Source organism: Engystomops pustulosus, chromosome 3 (genome assembly GCF_040894005.1).
Source record: "Engystomops pustulosus chromosome 3, aEngPut4.maternal, whole genome shotgun sequence".
Classification (NCBI taxonomy): domain Eukaryota; kingdom Metazoa; phylum Chordata; class Amphibia; order Anura; family Leptodactylidae; genus Engystomops; species Engystomops pustulosus.
This window is the reverse complement of record NC_092413.1, coordinates 164,093,456-164,111,707: the sequence shown is the minus strand read 5'-3', so window position 1 is coordinate 164,111,707 and position 18,252 is coordinate 164,093,456. Positions and strand designations below refer to the sequence as shown.

Below are 18,252 nucleotides of genomic sequence, written 5' to 3'. Positions count from 1 at the left end.
CTGTATATAAAATAACCACGAGGGGGCTGTATATAAAATAACCACGAGGGGTCTGTATATAAAATAACCACGAGGGGTCTGCATATAAAATAACCACAAGGGGGCTGTATATAAAATAACCACAAGGGGGCTGTATATAAAATAACCACGAGGGGTCTGCATATAAAATAACCATGAGGGGGCTGTATATAAAATAACCACAAGGGGGCTGCATACAAAATAACCATGAGGGGGCTGTATATAAAATAACCACAAGGGGGCTGTTTGGGATTGAGAAACCAGGGAATATTTTATCGAACAGGAGACTGTTTTAGTTTCAGAATTTTTAATGCCGCCACTTGGGTTTAATGCAAAGGGACCCATTGAGGAGCTGTTGCCGAGGGGCCTAATGAAACCTGGAACCGGTCCTGAACTGAAATTCCAGTTTCAACTGCAAAATGGGCCTTATTTCAGTGAAGTGGTGGCTTGAAAAGCGAAGTAACATTTAAGGAAAGACTTTACCAAACAGTTCATAAATTTGGCCCCTGGTGAAGTTGATGCAGTCTCCAGCAAAACAGATTTCAAAAAGTAACATGATGCTAACTTTTCTCTCTATGGCACAGAACATTCTGCCAAGTTCATGGACACAGCACGTCTAAGGGGCCAGTTTGTAAAGGCCTTATTTGCATATGACCTAGTTTATATCAGCTTTAATCAGTTACACATCCTTAGCGTAGACATTACACACCTTAACTTCTCTGCAATCTGTGCCTCTTTATATTTATTGTGCCTCTCTATCTCCGATTCCTCTGCGCGTATCTGGTGTTGTCGTAGGAGGTGCTCGTGTAGCCTGTGCTGCTGCAGGGACTTCTGTTGCTCGTGGAGATGTCTGGCTTGCTCTTCTTGTTGGGCTGCTTGCTTCTGCTGCTCCAACTGCTCTTCATAGATAGATTTATACTTAGGTTGTGGCTTAGGGGTCTGATCCCTCTGTCACAACAAACACATAGTTATCAAAACACACAGATTAAAAAAATGACACCTTTTTTTTTCTACCTGCTGATATCCAAGTATAAATCCGTACAGCTAAAACATGGCTAAAAATAAAGGACATCTGGTTTTTAGAACACAATCATGTAAAAAAGTATTGAATGCCACCATGAGCACTAAACTAGCAGCAACATAATTTCACAGGACGTATTATATTCCATAATAACTTGTTTATAAACAGAACATTTGAGACATGTGGGTAAGGTGTTAAAGGGGTTGTCCACTTTCAGGAAATAATTGATAATTGTTAGTAAAAAGAAAAATTACAAAATTGTCCAATATACTTTCTATATAAATTCCTTAGTGGTTTCTAGATCTCTGCTTGCTCCTGTGAATAAACTCTCATCAATGGTCATGTGATGACACACAGGTGTGATAATTACTCGTTGATAATCACAAGCCGTGGACCTGTGTGACATCACATGACCAGGGACACTTTTTTTAGCCAAACAATGAAACTTCCTATTGGGTGTCAGCAAGCAATATATCATGCAATATGAATTATTTGCTGAAAGTAGACAACCCCTTTAAGCAACACCGGCTAATAGAGTGCCATCAAGAATAAGCTCCAATAGTTGCAGATCTGTAATATGTGACTACACTAAGCTACAGAACTTGCAGGGGGTCTGATGTAATCCGTCTGTCAGACTGTCCCCAAGAACAACCTCCCAGGCTTACAACAAGTCAGTGCATTGGGGGAGGATTTCTATAGTCACATATATATAGCCTAGCCAGTACCTGTCACTATACATGTCCTACTGTATTACCTTCAACCCTTTCTACACTAGTATGTGTCTTTGGTTTGTTCATTGACTCCAATAAACAGTAATTACATTACTCTTGATTCCCCACAATTCTGCCTTGTTTTTGGTTGTTTCATTGTTCTACTTTGTACCAAAATCAATAAAAACAATAAAAACCTTGAATAGTAAAAACTTCTATGCCGCCAGTGAAACAAGAAGATTATCAGGCAATTACTGCACAAATTCTCAGGGGAATGAGTCATAGTAAGGGAAGACTTGCTGTAAAGTGCACGGTGGACGCTTTGATTACTACACGTTATATGTGTGTGTCATCTAAATGTCACTAATCTCACGTTTCAGATTTCATTACATGAAATGTTTGTGTGAAATGTTTTCATCAATGGCCAATACTTTTTATATATGGATAGGAAGAGCAAATTACAATATAAATAAAACAATCTTTTCTGCAGGCAGCACTTGTATGTACCTTCTTGAAGAGCACTATCCTACATACTGTGGAGCAACATGCAGGCTGGTCACGGTCCTGCTCTGAAGCTTTTATAGTGTGTGTATGGTTGTATACCAATTATATCTCTTGCCTTTCTGACAACAAATATCTAGACCTTTAAAACTTGCACATTATTTAGTTCCAGTGCAGCTAGGTTTATGCTTGTAAGTTTCTGGAAGTGGACATAACCCTGAGTCTGACAGAGAGTAGTACTGTTCCTCACCTCAGCATGTTCCTGTTCATGAAGCAAGTTGTTCTCCTCCTCCCCTTCTTCTTCATGTCCTGCAGGTCTCTGATCATCTTCTGACTGCCTGTGCTGGTCTTGTTCCTCCTGCAATTGATCTTGCTCCTCCACCAAACGTTCTGGCTTCCCCACTTGCTCCATCTCTTCCTCCTCCAGCTCTTTTTTATGTTCCTCTTCTACCTCCACAGGATGCTCTGTGACTGGAGCAGCTTCCTGCGGAGGGCCCGTGTCCTCATCTGCCTTGTGAAGTTCGGTCCTCTCTGTGTCCTGATGTTCCCCTTCTTCATTAGCAGCCAGGCTCGGTGTGACCGCGTCTTCATGTCCAGCTTCATGCTGTGTCTGAATGTTTATCTGCAGAGTCCAACGCACTTTCATTAGCAAGAAATATGCACATACTGTCTCTATGTAACACCATGCTAACCATATTCAGATTTACATCTACCTGTATTATTTTCACTATATCTATTTCTGCTCTCATATCCTAAACTACAGTCACGCTGCAGATTTCAACAATGAAATGCAAATGATCCTAGTTTACAATACTTGAGTCTAGTAGTAGTTTCCTTGAAATCATCACGCTACGTAATAATTTATGTATATCCAGTAGTAAGAAAACATAAAAGATAAATGAAATATAAAAACTAATATAAGGGCACTATTCAGAAAGTGAATTCATAATACACCTAAACAGAATACAAAACCTGATGAAATTATCAATAATATGGAAATATGGTCCATTTAAATTACAACAAGCATACCTAGCATAAGACACAGATTCCAGACAATATAAACAAAACGAAGAAAACAAGTAATAAAAGTAAAGTCCAATTTCAGTGAATTATTGAAACTTTTGCTGAGGGAGGCCCTCAGCCACTATAAAGAAATGTAGGAAAATGATGCAAGAAGAGGTGGAGGAGGATACTAATGGGGTTAGTTTAAATATACAGGCAGTCCCCGGGTTACGTACAAGATAGGGTCTGGAGGTTTGTTCTTAAGTTGAATTTGTATGTAAGTCGAAACTGTATATTTTATAATTGTAGATCCAGACAAAAAAAATTTGGGCCCCAGTGACAATTGGAGTTTAAACATTTTTTGCTGTAATGGGACCAAGGATTATCAATAAAGCTTCATTACAGACACCTTATAGCTGATCATTACAGTCTGGGACTATAGTAAAGGTCACCAGAGGTCAGAGGGGCCTGTCTGTAACTATGAGTTGTCTGTAAGTCGGGTGTCCTTAAGTAGGGGACCGCCTGTATTGAAGAGAAAGTAGTTCTTGTCTAAAAGGTAATACCAGTTAGAGACCCTTATCTATTGGATTAGTGATAAAATCTAAGTTGCTGAGGGTCTGACTGCTGTATTTGGATGTTTCTATCAGAGCCATAGATTGTAATTGGAATTGCGGAATTCACAGTCTACCATTGCTCTTGTGACCCCAGAAACAGAGGATGGATTTCTTTGGGATCTGCACCAATTTACCATTCATCACCTGTCCAGTTTAGGTCATTGACTGTACGCTCTTGTGAGCAGGGCCCTCACTCCTATTCTTTCATCTGACAATGTTATTACTCTGTCTGTATATGGACCCCATGATCTGTAAAGCGCAGTAGAATATGATGGTGCTATAAAAATACAGATATATTATTATTGTAGGGAGAAATGTGCTTTAGAACAGTCATACAACAAGTAAAACCACTGCTGAATGTTCGTAACAGAAGAAGAGCAAAAATGCCTTGCTTCTTGCGCAGGTTTCAGATGCAATTTGCTTGTTGGGGGTTTGGAGTTCAACCGTTGCCTTGCAAAAATTGAATTCTGAAATTATTACAGCAATTATTGATATGCTATAGGTTTCTTTGCGGCATGTGAATGGGATGTCAATAAATTGCATATGTGGAGCAGCTTAGTTCACTACGTGTGTCTGCAGCCTAGCATTTTCTCTTTTCATACATTTCTATACGCCTTCTTACCAATGGCAATCTATCGTGATGCACAACCTGTTGTCCAGTTATATGTTCATGCAGCGCTGGCACTGATGCCACTACTCCTGGCACTGTGGGCCCTGTGCTTTTTCCTGGTTGCTGAAGACTTGACACTTTATTCAGAGCATTTTTAAGCTGCAAAAAGTCTTCTACTTGTTTCTAAAAACAAGAAACAAAACATAAAAGAATAAAATGAAGAGAAGAATAGGAGACCTTTAACGTCTGCACACGGTGCACACGCAGTCAATCAGTGCTGCTATGCCTTTTGCACATCCATGCCGGTCTGACCCCCATACATCAATTTAGGCATCAGCGCGAAGAGGAATGCGCTAATTAGTGGAATTAAAACCATTCACTTAAACAAGGAAATTATACACGAATGAATGATACATCAGACCCATTTTACTTTCAGGCGTAGTACCAAAAGGAGCAACTGTCAAAGGGATTGCTTGGTCTAGGATTTATAGGAAATAAATTAAAGCCATGTAATCCTACGGCCTGATGCAAGAAAGGTTAAATCTTCTTCAAATCTGGGCAGACTGCAAACTGACATATAGTCAGGAGGCGACAACACTTATTTTTCAGCCTTCGAGACGTGGCTGAGCAGTGGGTCATGAAAAAAGAAAAAAAAACGGCACATTCGGAAAGGAGACATAAATCCAAGGCAGGGTGCCATAATCCCTTTAACAGTTTCTTCCACTTGGTATGAAAGTCGTGCTTAGCAGAAGAAGAAAGACAGTCAAGTTATTAGGTCACATAAGTATTCAGAATCTGCAGAAACTTATTAATGGTCTTACAAGATAGTATGCGGCAGTGGCGGTCTTCGTATGCTCAGCATGGCTAAAGCAGGCCACTTATGTACAGTCTCTCAGCTATTGTTCAGTACTATTTGAAAGTTATCACTATTTTACATAGTCTTGCTCTATATTTAGCGGTTGTGCAGGTTTTGCAGGTTTATAGGCTGCATCTGAGTTGGCTGTCAGCTCCATTGAAGAGAATAAACACAGGTAACCCTCAGGTTGGTGGATGAAGGTATCCAGCGCTCCACAAGGATTGATGCAGTCAGATTTTAGGTAAAAATTACACTGGCGTTATTGAATAGGGCTATGTATTTCGGCCGGGTGATCATGCAAAGGGAGGACTAGGACGTATCTGACAGTATGCACATAAAGTGGGATATGTTGTCTGGTTTGGCTCCTCCCCCCTGAAAGCAGGAGAAGGAATAGACATTGGACACACCTTGAACGTTGGCAGCAGCCAATCACTAGCTGTTGCCAAAGTGTACAGTTACTTCAGTGGAGACTTCTCAGAGAGTACACTCAGCTGAGGCCAGAGATGGATGCAATACAGTTGCAGCAGATGAATATGCATAAAGATGCCTACAACTGCCAGTATAAGTCTCTGAGCACGTTAAAGGGGTTTTCCCACAAAGACAAGTCCACGGGATAAGGCCTAACTTGGGGGTCTCAGTGCTGTCGCTTTGTCAGACTAATGGAGCAGAAGGCCATGCATGACCGTTCTGCTCCCTCTATCTCTATGGAACTGACGAAAATTGCCGAGCATTGTGCTCAGCGATCTTCGTCAGCTCCATAGAGATAGAGGGAGCAGAACGGTCATGCATGGCCGTCTGCTCCATTACTATTATGGAGCGATGAGGGGTCGGTCGGACCTCTCATTTCACGATCTGTGGGGGTGTCAGCACTGAGACCCCCACTGATCAGCATATTAGGCCCTATCCTGTGGATAGGGCCTAACTTGTCTTCATGGCGTGGGAAAACCCCTTTAGGTATCTATGCAACCGTGAACTATCCTGGTGTCCAAAAGATGAGATGTGAACCTAACCTAACATTTTTCACCTATTCTAAGGACAAGTGATCAATTTCTAAAAAGCGAACAACCCTAATAACTAATAACTAAAATTCAGATATTTACTACAATGGACATGTCAGAAATGACAGTACCTCTCTAATGCCTGTTCATCAATGGTAATTTTAACATCTTAGGCCACGTTAAAACCTTACCTCTTCAATATACTGGCTAATAATAAATGCAATTGAAAGATGCACCTTCTATCTACCTGCTTGTGGATGTACCCTGTAACGCTGCCGCTATAACACAGACATTATAATATCCTTTTCCACAACACTGGTCAAACAAGTAAAACACATTAGCGGTAGTCACATTTACAATTTTGTGTGAATTAGATTTCATACAGCTTGTTAACCCTCTCCCATACTGCACATGCATTTAGTAGCAGGTAGTGAAGAAGAAGCAAAGAACAGTTTCCTTTTCCTTCATGCTTGTTAGAAGGTAATTTGCAAAGTCACTACAATGAGGAGGACTGCAGTGGTGACCCCGAGAGTTAGACAATGTCAATTCCATGTGCAAGCTGAGCAGCATGCCAACATATCCAGAGTAAATGATTGCGGGCAAGACACAAGGATTGTCCTACTCCTCTGACCTGTGCGGCAGTCAGCGCACTCTTGTGGTGGTCCAAGCTCATTGCAACTTGTTCATATTGGGAGAGTAAGCTCTTATGCTGTTGCTATATTAAAAGAAGAAGGTTTAAGTGATGACAAATATGTTTATAAGGATTGTACAACAGTAACTACATCATCAGGATATGCTTATTACTGTGAGATCTTAAAATCTGATAGGATTTTTTAAAAGTCAGACTGTTAGATGAGACAAAGACTAAGGCTTCTCTACATACAGTATCCTATAAAAATGCTAAAAGTACATGGTCTGGCTGTGAGAAGGAATTGCATGAATAAACATTTTGCCACATTTTTCTAGCGATATTGAAGCCGAGAAATAGGAGGCAGATTTTTCATGTATATATATATGCCTAATATATAGAATATTATTACATACACTGACACACACTGTCAATTCTTACCTTAACATCCTGTAGCTGGGTGTGGACATCTTGGTGGGCCTTCCGCAGCTGCTTATTCTCTTCTCTCAGGTTATATACACTTTCTGTTATAGGAAGCACACAAAGTGTAAGAGAAAATTATGATCTCTATTAATATTTGTAACCATTTATTTCCCCATTCTGCAATCAAGTCAATGGACCTGAGATTGTAGTACCCTTCCTGGCCACTGCACGGTTGAAAAGAGTTGTGCCAATTCCATATGGCAGCTTAAAAAAAATCTTACATATTTGGGGTTTCTCAAATACATACACATTTTTGGTACTTACCCCTAAAACCAGGATACCATGTGATGGGATTATCAGATTGCTAGTCAAATTTTGGATTAAAGGGACTGTCCAGTCATAAGCTCAAGTAAATGACACCTCATCTACAAGGGGTGATTACTTGCTATTCATTTTCCTTTATCTAGGAATTCCACTTTCATTTGTTTCCATTGGCTGCATGATCTTTTAGGGTTATCTGTAGAGCACCAGGATGTCTCCATCAACTTTATAAAACTTAATCTTAAAAAACGAAGCACAAAATTTCCCCAAATCTTCCATTATAAATACAATTTTTAAGAAGAACAACTTAAATACATGTCAGCATAGTCTCTTTGTTATATTTCAGATATATTGTTTTGTATAGGCCAAACTTTTTAAAATCTATTGTCCGACATGCACAGTACACACAGTACCTCTAGCGTGATACTGGTGGGATAAGGCTTGATGACAGAAAAAACCTAGGAGGTAAATGTCATCTGTTACCTTTTAGCTTGGACACCTCTTGTTCCTTGTCTTGCTGTAATCGTATATATTTCTCTTTGTGGTCACTAAAGGTTTTGGTTAGGTCTTCCCCTAGTTTCTGGTGTTCTGACTGCAGCTCACTGTGCTGCCTCCTTAATTCCTCATGTTGACCCTTAAAAGTGACAAAATATTGGTCTATGAGCTCCTAGATGTACAGGCACAACATTACTTAGCTTATCATCTATAGGGGTTGTGCAACTTAAAGCATTTCCCCGCTATGCTAAAACCAGTGTTCCAGAGTTACACATGAAAAGTAAAGCTAAATTCACAGACACATCCCTACGACAGAAGGTACAGACTACACACAAAGTGGGATAAATCATCCAGTGCCTGATCCTCCCCCCTGAATGCGGTTTGGCAGCAAACAGTGACTGGCTGCTGCTAATGTTTAGGGCAGTGGCATTACAAAGGTTGAGGACCACTGGTTTAGGGTGTTTCGACAGTCATGTCCCTGTCTTTATGGACGATGACATCACTGGAGACCTCTCTGCTGCTAAGCAACTTATACGCTCAGCAGAGGCTTGAGGGAGATGCAGTACTGCTGCATCAGTCCCCCATAGAGTTCAATGGCCTAGGCTGAGCATTGTAGCTTGCAGTTTCAGATAGGTCAAAGCTGCAGTTAATCACTCATCTTAGTGGTGACCTCTACACCCATGAGATGAGACAGTGATGTACCATACGTATAAAGGTTGCTACATATTAATAATATTTAATTAAGTAGGCATCCTGTTTGGGTTTGTATCACAGGTGTATATATTAAAATGCATTATAAGATAATAAAAAATGTGCATGTTTACACTGTGTTTTTCGAGCTAATTGGAGTCTACCACTACTGCTATGATACGGGCACTGCTATATAGGAATCCTTCACTGTGAAATAAAGTATAATAAAAGTATAATAAAATGTACAAATTAGGATGATTGTGCCCCCGAGGCATGGACTTCTCTCCTGAAGAACCACTCTGACATGCTTCTGTTTCTATTGTTACATATGGATGCCTTGCATGTCCACATTGACAGCTGGACAGCATATGAGCACAGAGTCAGGCTTATCTGCCCTGCAGTAACAAACTACCGGACATGTGCTGTAATATAACGAGTGTCCAGGGCTGTGATGAAGTGGCACTGGACAATGGCAGAATTGTGTACCAGCACTGTGTCCTGACAGAAAAGTCAACACCCTCGGTGCTTTAATAAAGTAATTTGCATAAAGTTTAAAACGTAATTTTTTCAAAAATGAAACATTAATGTCTTAAAATAAAAGTAAAAATTTGATATCATGGTGAAGGGGTCTTCAAGGCACTCTTAAACCAGAAAATTTATACAGGCAGTCATCGGGTTACCTACGATATGTTCTTAAGCTGAATTTACATGCAAGTGGGAACAAGTATATTTTGTAAGTGTAACTCCAATGGCATGAGATGGTTTTCTTCAGTGGCATGTCTGTAACTAGGAGTCATCTGTAAGTTGTGTGTTCTTAAGTCGGGGACTAGCTTTAGAAATGTTCTGGGAATATACCCTTACTTGAGTAGAGTTTGGTTACAGGTAGATCTGTCATGTGATTCTTACCTTTAACATCTGGTGCTGCACACTTAATGCATTATATCTGGTATTAGAATCTTGCTGTAAAAATAAAACACATTCTCATTAATAATCGCTAATCAGCATAAAGCAAACAACATCACATATATTGTATATCTCCAAGTGCGCTGTTCAAAGTCATGATACATACGAGGATTTCTACATCCAGACCTGCATAAACAACAGGCTGAGAAATACGTTCTATGTCACTTACTATCTATCAATTCTGGGATTACATTTCTGAACCACATAAGACACATAAAACCTTTGCTTTGATAATGAGAAATAAAACATGTGCTTTACTTACCCTTCCTTTATTCAGGGTTTCTTGTGCTTCTAGTTTATATACAAGATGATCTAGGAAAAAACATCTCAGCATCAAAGCAATGTATAATAAACCAACCAGAATATTAGTTAAAATTCTGCCCCAATTTCTTCCCACACTGAGGCATCATTCCAGAAGTTGATAATTAAAACATATGTTCTCTTGCTAGTTTAGTCAATTAGACAGATCAAAGGGAAACCAGGCTTATGGGTTCTGGCAGCATACGGAGTATAAAAGGAAATATAACTATATACTAATATAAGATTACACCCATCATAACATAAGACAGCACAGTGTAGCAGATACCAGGTGAGTTCTCCATTGTGTATTATACATGTTATAATCCCTTCCATCACAAGATGGCAGCAGTGAGACACACATGGATTTTCGGCAGTAAGTGACTAAATCTAAGTCACCTCAAAAAAAAAAAAAATATGATGGCCTAAAAAGCGAGTCTCAATAGTTACTTGAGTTTTGTTGCACTCTGCAAAATTTCACTCATGTGACAATACAAATAAAATTCACATTCATTCAGCTGATAAGACAAAATGCAATTTCACAGTTTATTGGTCAGAAACTAAATAATTAATTGCCTGAGATTCTTTATTTGCATAGAAAATGTAGAGATAAGTCTGCATGACTTCTGTGCCTGCTCTGACTACATCCAGACAAAGCTGACCAAAGCAAAACGTATAAGCGGATGATTTCTGCACTGTCCCTGGAATTTAAAGTGTAGCCCTGGTGGGTAACAAATGATGTACAATGAAGTCTATAGCAAATCTATCTCTACTGTTCAGTGCCTGAATCTATACATGTGTTCACTCAAAAGAACAAATCTTGAGCCCTAAAGCTACAGGTGATGCTTTGGGCAGGCTCTCTTATATGGGGGACCAAATTGCTATACAGATGATGAGTTCAATACAAAGTATCCCCATGATGAGCTTTTCTTTCTGTTAAGAACTATAATTTACACTTAAAGGAAATCTAACACCAAAATAATTATGAAAAACTAGGGACACTTACTAATAAGCGCCATGACTGTAGTAATCTTCCTATATTTGTTATACACGACTTCCTTTCTTCTAAAATCAACTTTTACAATTATGCTAATGAGACAATATAACTCACCATTACTGAACAATAAAAAAACTCCCCTTATTTTTCCCGAAACATCAAAAGACAACAGTCTGCATACCTTGTCAACATGTTGATGCCAATTAAGCTAATTAGCATCATTTTACAAGTTGATTTTAGAAGGAAGCCTGGATCTATGAGTAAGTTTCCCTGGTTTATCATACTTGATTTTAATGGTAGATTTACTTTAATAGTTTACTAGGCTCTTTCAGGCTGTGTTCATGTGTGTTAAGTGGGTTTAGAAACGCAATTCAAGTCCATAACAGAAAAATTACTCTTGAATATAAACGTGTTTAAACCTTTATGTTTGCATTTCAGAAGCAACACATGTTTTTCTGGTTAACATTGCAAACTGTTATGCAATAATTTAGGTCTAAACACATCTGTTTGAAGGTAGCTACTCCCCAATGCACTTAAATTTCTTTGGGGGGAGACTGTGCCGCGATTCACCAAGATCGTGCCCCTGATATCCTGCATGTGTCACTTCCCTGCTCAGGTCCTACAGAGTTCACCTTCTTCTTCCTGGTGTATGCAAGTAAATTATCTTGCAATTTGAAACTTAAATCCCACGCTCACTCCGAATCAGTCGGATCGTTTGACGGCGCGTCCCCCGACTTCTGTCGCATGAAAGCTGGGGCAGCTGATCGCGTGACACAAACCCAGCGCAGCCCAGCGTGACCTATCTGTCATTTCTGCGCAAATCCCAAAAACGGCAAACAGTGCAACGAAAGTGCGATCTGCGACCTTTAGTAAATAAGTCCCAATGTGTGAATGCAATCTAGATATTCTTGCGAAAAAATCAGCATGAAAATCCAAAAAGTTTGTACAGATTTTTTGTGATTGCTTTGATTATTTTATGCAGATACTCCAAACCAATAAAAAAATATATGGAAATTCGGGATAGTAAGCTTTATCTGCATTCATCCTTAGGCTACATACACACTGCTGCATGGGGGACGTATATACGGCCGATATATGTCCCCTACAGAAGGCAAAGGGCGCACGGCGCCCTACGGGAGCGGTACGGTGCAACACACATGCGGCACCATACCGCTCCGTACCCCAAGAAAAGATAGGACAAGTCCTATCTGTTCCCTTATTACGGAGCTGTGCGTCTGAATCCACTGCTCACCTCCTCCTCTCCCCGCGGGCTGTCGTGTGCCCGCCATGCTACGGTACAGCGGGTAACGGCAGTGTGCATGTAGCCTTAGGGTTCATATCCACGTCTCTGAAAAACAGCCAGGGGTGCGTGACTGTGTGGGACTTAAAGGGAACCGGTCATCAGAAATTGACCTAAACCGCTACCAGTATGTTGACAAGAAGCCGAACACCTTCCAGATCATGTATCCTTCATAAACCATTGTGGTAGCATCATCCATGAAATTTAACTTTTAAGTGAGATGTAAATTGGTTTTATAAAGTCAATGAGGTGGAGATTTTAACACTAAAGTCAAAGCTCTGTCTTCCTCAGAAAGTCCTCTTCATTGTAATTGATGGTCCTGCATCCAGAGATATCACTAACCAGATCTCCTGAAGTCCAATGCATGATGTCATTCATGGAGAAGTAGTCTATCAGCTCCCAACCTTGACTTCAGTGTTAAACTCCCGGCCTCCTGGACTTTATGAAACCAATTTACATCTTACTACAAAGTTGATTTTCTGGATGATGCAACCACCATGGGCCATGAAAGAAAGAATAACTCGAAGGTGTTATGGTGCTTTACAATATACTGGTAGCGGTTTATTAGACCAATTGATGATGACAGGTTTCCTTTAATTCAATACTTTCAATGGATCAGTGTATACTTCCATTTTTTTAATAGTGTACATCCAATACATTAAAAAGAGGAGTACTATGCTTGGTCAATGGGATCCGAGCAGCACATGGGTCCATGACCATGGATAAAACACCTTCGTGTGCAGGTAGCCCTAGTCTGCCATGTAATCTACTAGGTCTGGGGAGAGGAAATAAGAGAGTGTAAAATGCACTGACATTAATCACCATTGATCACATAACTTGAATTTACCTTCTCTTGCTTTCTTGAGTTCAAGTCTTTCCTTTTGTAAAGATTTTTCCAGTCTAGAGCGATGTTCGTATACCACTGGAATACAGAAAACAACTTTTATAAGATTTTCACGTCACCACAAAACCTACAAAAAACAAATGCCACACAAACACGTACTAAAAGCAAGTCTCATCATATTAAACTATTGGGACAGATGTCTCCAGAGGTCAAAACTGGCATTGAGGTTACCAACATAAGGCAGGCTGCACACAAATTGGATCGTAGGTTGGTCCGATTTGTACGGATAGAACACATTGCACAGGATGGGACAGAATTATGATGCAAGGACTCACTGTCTGTCTACTGAACTGCAGTGTCCCTTCTGTAAGAACTGCAGCCAGGGACCCCTTGCATGCTATTTCTGTATGATGCAAGGACTCCCATCCTATGCAATGTGTTACCAGGGGCTAAACACATTTGTGTTGCAGACACCTCTTCCACATAAATGCTAGACCTGTAGACTCTCATAGATCCGCAACATAGTAGAAGAATATATCCTTTGTCTTTTCTTCTAAGGCTGCCTGCACAGTTCTACAAAATTCTGCGCACAATAGGGAATCATCAGTCAAGTGCTTTGATTGATCATGTACCTGGTGCTTTAGAAAAGGTAGGAATAAATTGACAAAGCCCTGAATGTGAAGAAGCTGTGCAATCAACGCCTGATTGTAATTAACAATTCCCTTCTAGACAATACCAGCTAATAGATTTACCTCACATTTTTCTTGAAGAATCGGATCATTGTAGGATCCTCCATTTCTTACAGCATAAGGTTATATTTAATGTTTAGCAAGGGGCCATTAAACACATATAACGAATGAAGCCCAAGTGTCCCTTTAACCTTCTTATTAATTTGGACCATGATTGAAGTCTGCTCACATTTCTATTTAAATTGGTGCCTAATATCCTACTAATTCTATACCTCCCCTAAATTTTGGTATTTACAAGATATCTTAATAAAGGTACAGCTGGTATGGAAATTATTCATACCACTTTAAATTTTTCACTCTTTGTTTCATTGCAACCAATTGGTAAGATCCAAAAAGTAAATTTTTTTTTTTTGCTCATTAAAGGGTTTCTTTAATGACAGCCTGCCACACGATCCAAAGCGATTCTTTGCAATGTCCCAAGCAGAGAGCGTGCGTGTGCACACAGATGTATGCGCAGCGCCTGTGTACTCTGCTCAACGTGGCGTGTAGGCACGTTCACAATTGAAACCTGCAGCGCCATACCCCCCCTACAGCGCATGGCCAACAAGTCCTGCAGAAAATTACAGAACCTTTTCCAGACGCCATTGTCAAGTTTTTCAGAGATGCTCAATTGGGTTTAGGTCAGGGCTCTGAAGCCTTCGGACCAGTCTGAGGTCCAGAGCAGTCTGAAAGAGGTTTTCATGAAGGATATTTCTGTACTTGGGCGCATTGATCTTTTTTTGTAACCTTGGCCAGATCTGTGCCTTTCTGTAACTCTTTCTCTAAGCTCCTTGGGCTGTTCCTTAAATTTCATGCACTGTGAGCTTTGAGCTCTTATATAGATAGGTGTGTATCTTTCCTAATCAATCCTGATCAGTTAAATTAAACACAGCTAGACTCCAATAAAGGAGTAGAAACATCTCAAGGAGGATCAGAAGGAAATGAACAACATGTGAGTTAAATATGAGTGTCACAGCAAGGGGTCTGAAAACTTATGACCATGTGATATTTCAGATTTTCCTGATTTAATAAATTAGAAAAAAACACTACACCTCTATTTTTCTTCTGTCAAGATGGGGTGCAGAGTGTACATTAATGAGCAAAAAATGATCTTACCAATTAGTTGCAATGAAACGAAGAGTGAAAAATCTAAAGGGGTCGGATTACTTTCATTAGCAGTGTTTGCCTGCAGGGTTAATGTCTTGTTTTCAAAGTGAACCAGGCTCAACCTCTACATAACATTTTGTTGTTGTTGTGGGCAAGGCTTTTATGGGGCACCCTGGTTTTCTCCCTACTCCACAAACAGCTAGCCAGCCCAGCAAGAAGTGGTGACTAGTAATGTCTGTAAAGAACTGCAGAATATGTTGACTATTACACAGGTTTTGATTGAACACAGATATTGTCACAAATATAAAAAATAGATATAAATACCATTACACATATGGATATCCGATATGCAATAGTGGGAAATTTTCATAAGTTCAACAAAACAATAGCAGTACAGCACATCAATTGAGGGGGTGCTACTTGAGGGCGTGGTCGCAACCGGGCCCAAGAGGCTTAGGGGGCCCATAAGGTGTCATTTTCCCATTTGAGAAGACTAGTATTATAACCCACAGATTATAGTCGGGGGCCTGGCACAGACTTTGCAAGGAGGCTCGTTACTCCACTGTTTGGCAATTTTGTAAAATGCCAAACAGTGGCATGGTGTACCTACCCCTTATAAAAATCCATGAAATGTTAAATTAGTGAAGAGTCTTTTGCATAAGCAAACATTCAGTATATTACAATAGGGGAGATGTATTAATGTTTGGGTCTTTAGATCAGTGCAGGGACTAGACAGTTCTCTGCTATACCATGTAAATCCTGTGTCTGCTACTGGGTGATTAATTTGGTGCAGTATAAGACTGGGGAGTCAGACTTTGCACCTCTTATTTGTTGGTCTTGTGTGCTACTCCACAAGCAGAATTTTCTGGTGCATAGGCTATTTTCTAGTGTGACCACACCCCCGTTTACCAAGACGGCGTCCCTTTTTGGACAAGGCAGAAAACTACCTAAAATGGTCCAAAACCTTTAATAAATGTGGCTCACAATGTTTCAATGTGCAAATTACTCCAGTATTTTGGCATAGACAGATATACTAAGACTATGGTGTGTACCATTGGTGCACACAGTCTTATCAACAGGCAACATGCCATGCACCATTCTGGTAATGTAAATTTTTTGGATTATCGGTTGTCAATTTGTCAGCTGCGATGAATGGTAAATCTGTTTATTGACATGTGCCATTAAATCAGCAGTGCAATTCCGTCATTCTCAGGAGTGACCCAGGGGTTGGACTGCTGTTCACAAAGTGTTGGCGTATTTTAGCCACATGCCACCACTATAGGAGATGGAAACACCAGTTAAAGATTGTTGAGAAGATTAAATCTCTCTCTTTATGAAAAGCCATCCCAAGCCCGACTGCTACATTTTTATAACACTCTGACAACCCCTTTAAAATTTCCCAATAAAATTGTAATTGGTCATTTTGAGTTAATTTAAAAATAAAATGTACTATACATTACAATTGTTACTTTTGTATATACATACTTTAACTCCTCAAAACAATAAAAAAAATTATATATATATATATCAATGTACAAACATTTGCCAAAAATGTCCAATCATTAAAACCTTTTCAGGTCACATCATTAAGGGGTTCAATGCACAGTACTTTAAGACAAAGCGACACAAGACAAAAAACTAGGCAAAGTCTCAGAATCACAGAAGAATATCTCCGATTATCACATCAGCCAAAAAAACTAAGTCAGTAACAGGCGTTGGTAACATGAACAAGCAGTTATATTTGAAGTGACCAGAGGCCACCCCAGTAGCCGATTGGAACAGCCCTTCAACACTCCCATAGGACTGTGAGCAGACACATTCCCTGCTCAGGCTGCTGACCTGTCAATCAAACATCCTGCTGCAGAACTTTACAGCCAGATATGGTTTCCAGTCAGGGGAACCTGTATGGAGAACATTGCTCCAGAAGAAACCAAGAAGTTTAGAGAGTTCTGACAATAACCCCAAGGTCTAACTTCCATGGATAAATACAGTGGTTTCTAAGGGACGGCATGGCTTACCTGCAGTACCATCCCTGTACATATAACAGTAGTGTGTAGTAGTTCTAACAAAATCATGCTACAGAATACTGAGCAAAATAAAGCAAAAATGCTTAAAATTAGCCAGACCCTGATCTGTATAGTTGTTTTCACTACAGATCAAAGGCCTAAGAATCCCTCCTTAAAAACCCCTAGTGTGGCAGTAAGTAAAGGATCGGTATCAGCATGGACAATTTGTGAATTTGAAATTACATTTCCTGAAAGCAATTCTGCTATAATAAACTGTCAGGAAGGAGATGGGAATCTGTTGCCCTGTGGAAACAGTGTAAGAGTACAGGGTAACCATCTTCCAAAACATATTTCTTATTTCACTTACATCTGGTGAAAAACGGTTGGGAATAGAGTTGCGGAGCAGCGTAACGTTTTCTAATATGACAGCTGCTCCAATGCTAGGCACAGACCTCAAACACTGCATACTGAGTAGAGCCGTGCAAAGTCTCAGTATAAAGGTTTCAGCTAATATATACTATAGCAACACACACAGGGAAAGGCTATAGTGTAACGTTTCGATCCGTGCCTAACACTGCCCTTATATAAGCAGTTTACTACCGTTTTCGGCTATTTGCAATCCATGTCTGAAGAATGTACCCAGAGACTGAACCGTTACACTGTTGTTGCATCAATCACTTCTATAGAATTTCCACAACAGCAGTCTCCATCCTTCCCAATGGCTTTGGAAGGTGGGAAAACCTCTTTAATCACTGTAAGAAAGTAAGGATATTGCTTCCAAAACAATCTGTGGTTGTGGCTCTGATGCAGCAATAACAAAGTCAGAAGTGTACCCTGGGTAGTCACCATAATAGGAACTGCAGATGGAAACCAAACAATCCTAGGGACAAGGCAGGAGCGGGGTCAGAGGCAGAAATAAAACAACTATTTTAACACACAGGAAAAAGATTAAACCACAGCTGCCATGTAAGACACAGTAGGATGATTTCCCTTTAGGTAGACCACCGTGTCTTAAGTCCTTAAGTTGATGACCTGGTGTTGTTGTACAAGTAGAGTAGAGAATATGTGGCAGATGGAGAGCTCTGAAAAAGAAGGAGAAGCAGCAACTGGATGTGACCATCAG

The 18,252-nt window shown here is 40.0% G+C and overlaps 1 protein-coding gene across 4 annotated transcripts in view; it reads right to left on the bottom strand.

The window, feature by feature from the left end:
- GOLIM4 (golgi integral membrane protein 4) overlaps positions 1–18,252 on the bottom strand; it is a 71,370-nt gene that overhangs the window by 31,957 nt on the left and 21,161 nt on the right. The window contains exons 2-10 of one of the 4 annotated variants that reach the window (XM_072142866.1): positions 13,292–13,366; positions 10,113–10,162; positions 9,794–9,847; positions 8,186–8,336; positions 7,400–7,482; positions 6,962–7,045; positions 4,489–4,659; positions 2,501–2,872; positions 728–966 (exon numbers count right to left, since the gene is read on the bottom strand). In XM_072142866.1, coding sequence (XP_071998967.1) covers positions 728–966; positions 2,501–2,872; positions 4,489–4,659; positions 6,962–7,045; positions 7,400–7,482; positions 8,186–8,336; positions 9,794–9,847; positions 10,113–10,162; positions 13,292–13,366 — 1,279 coding nt within the window. The remainder of the gene's footprint in view (positions 1–727; positions 967–2,500; positions 2,873–4,488; positions 4,660–6,961; positions 7,046–7,399; positions 7,483–8,185; positions 8,337–9,793; positions 9,848–10,112; positions 10,163–13,291; positions 13,367–18,252) is intronic. The other 3 variants (XM_072142867.1, XM_072142868.1, XM_072142869.1) reach the window with 3 other exon arrangements.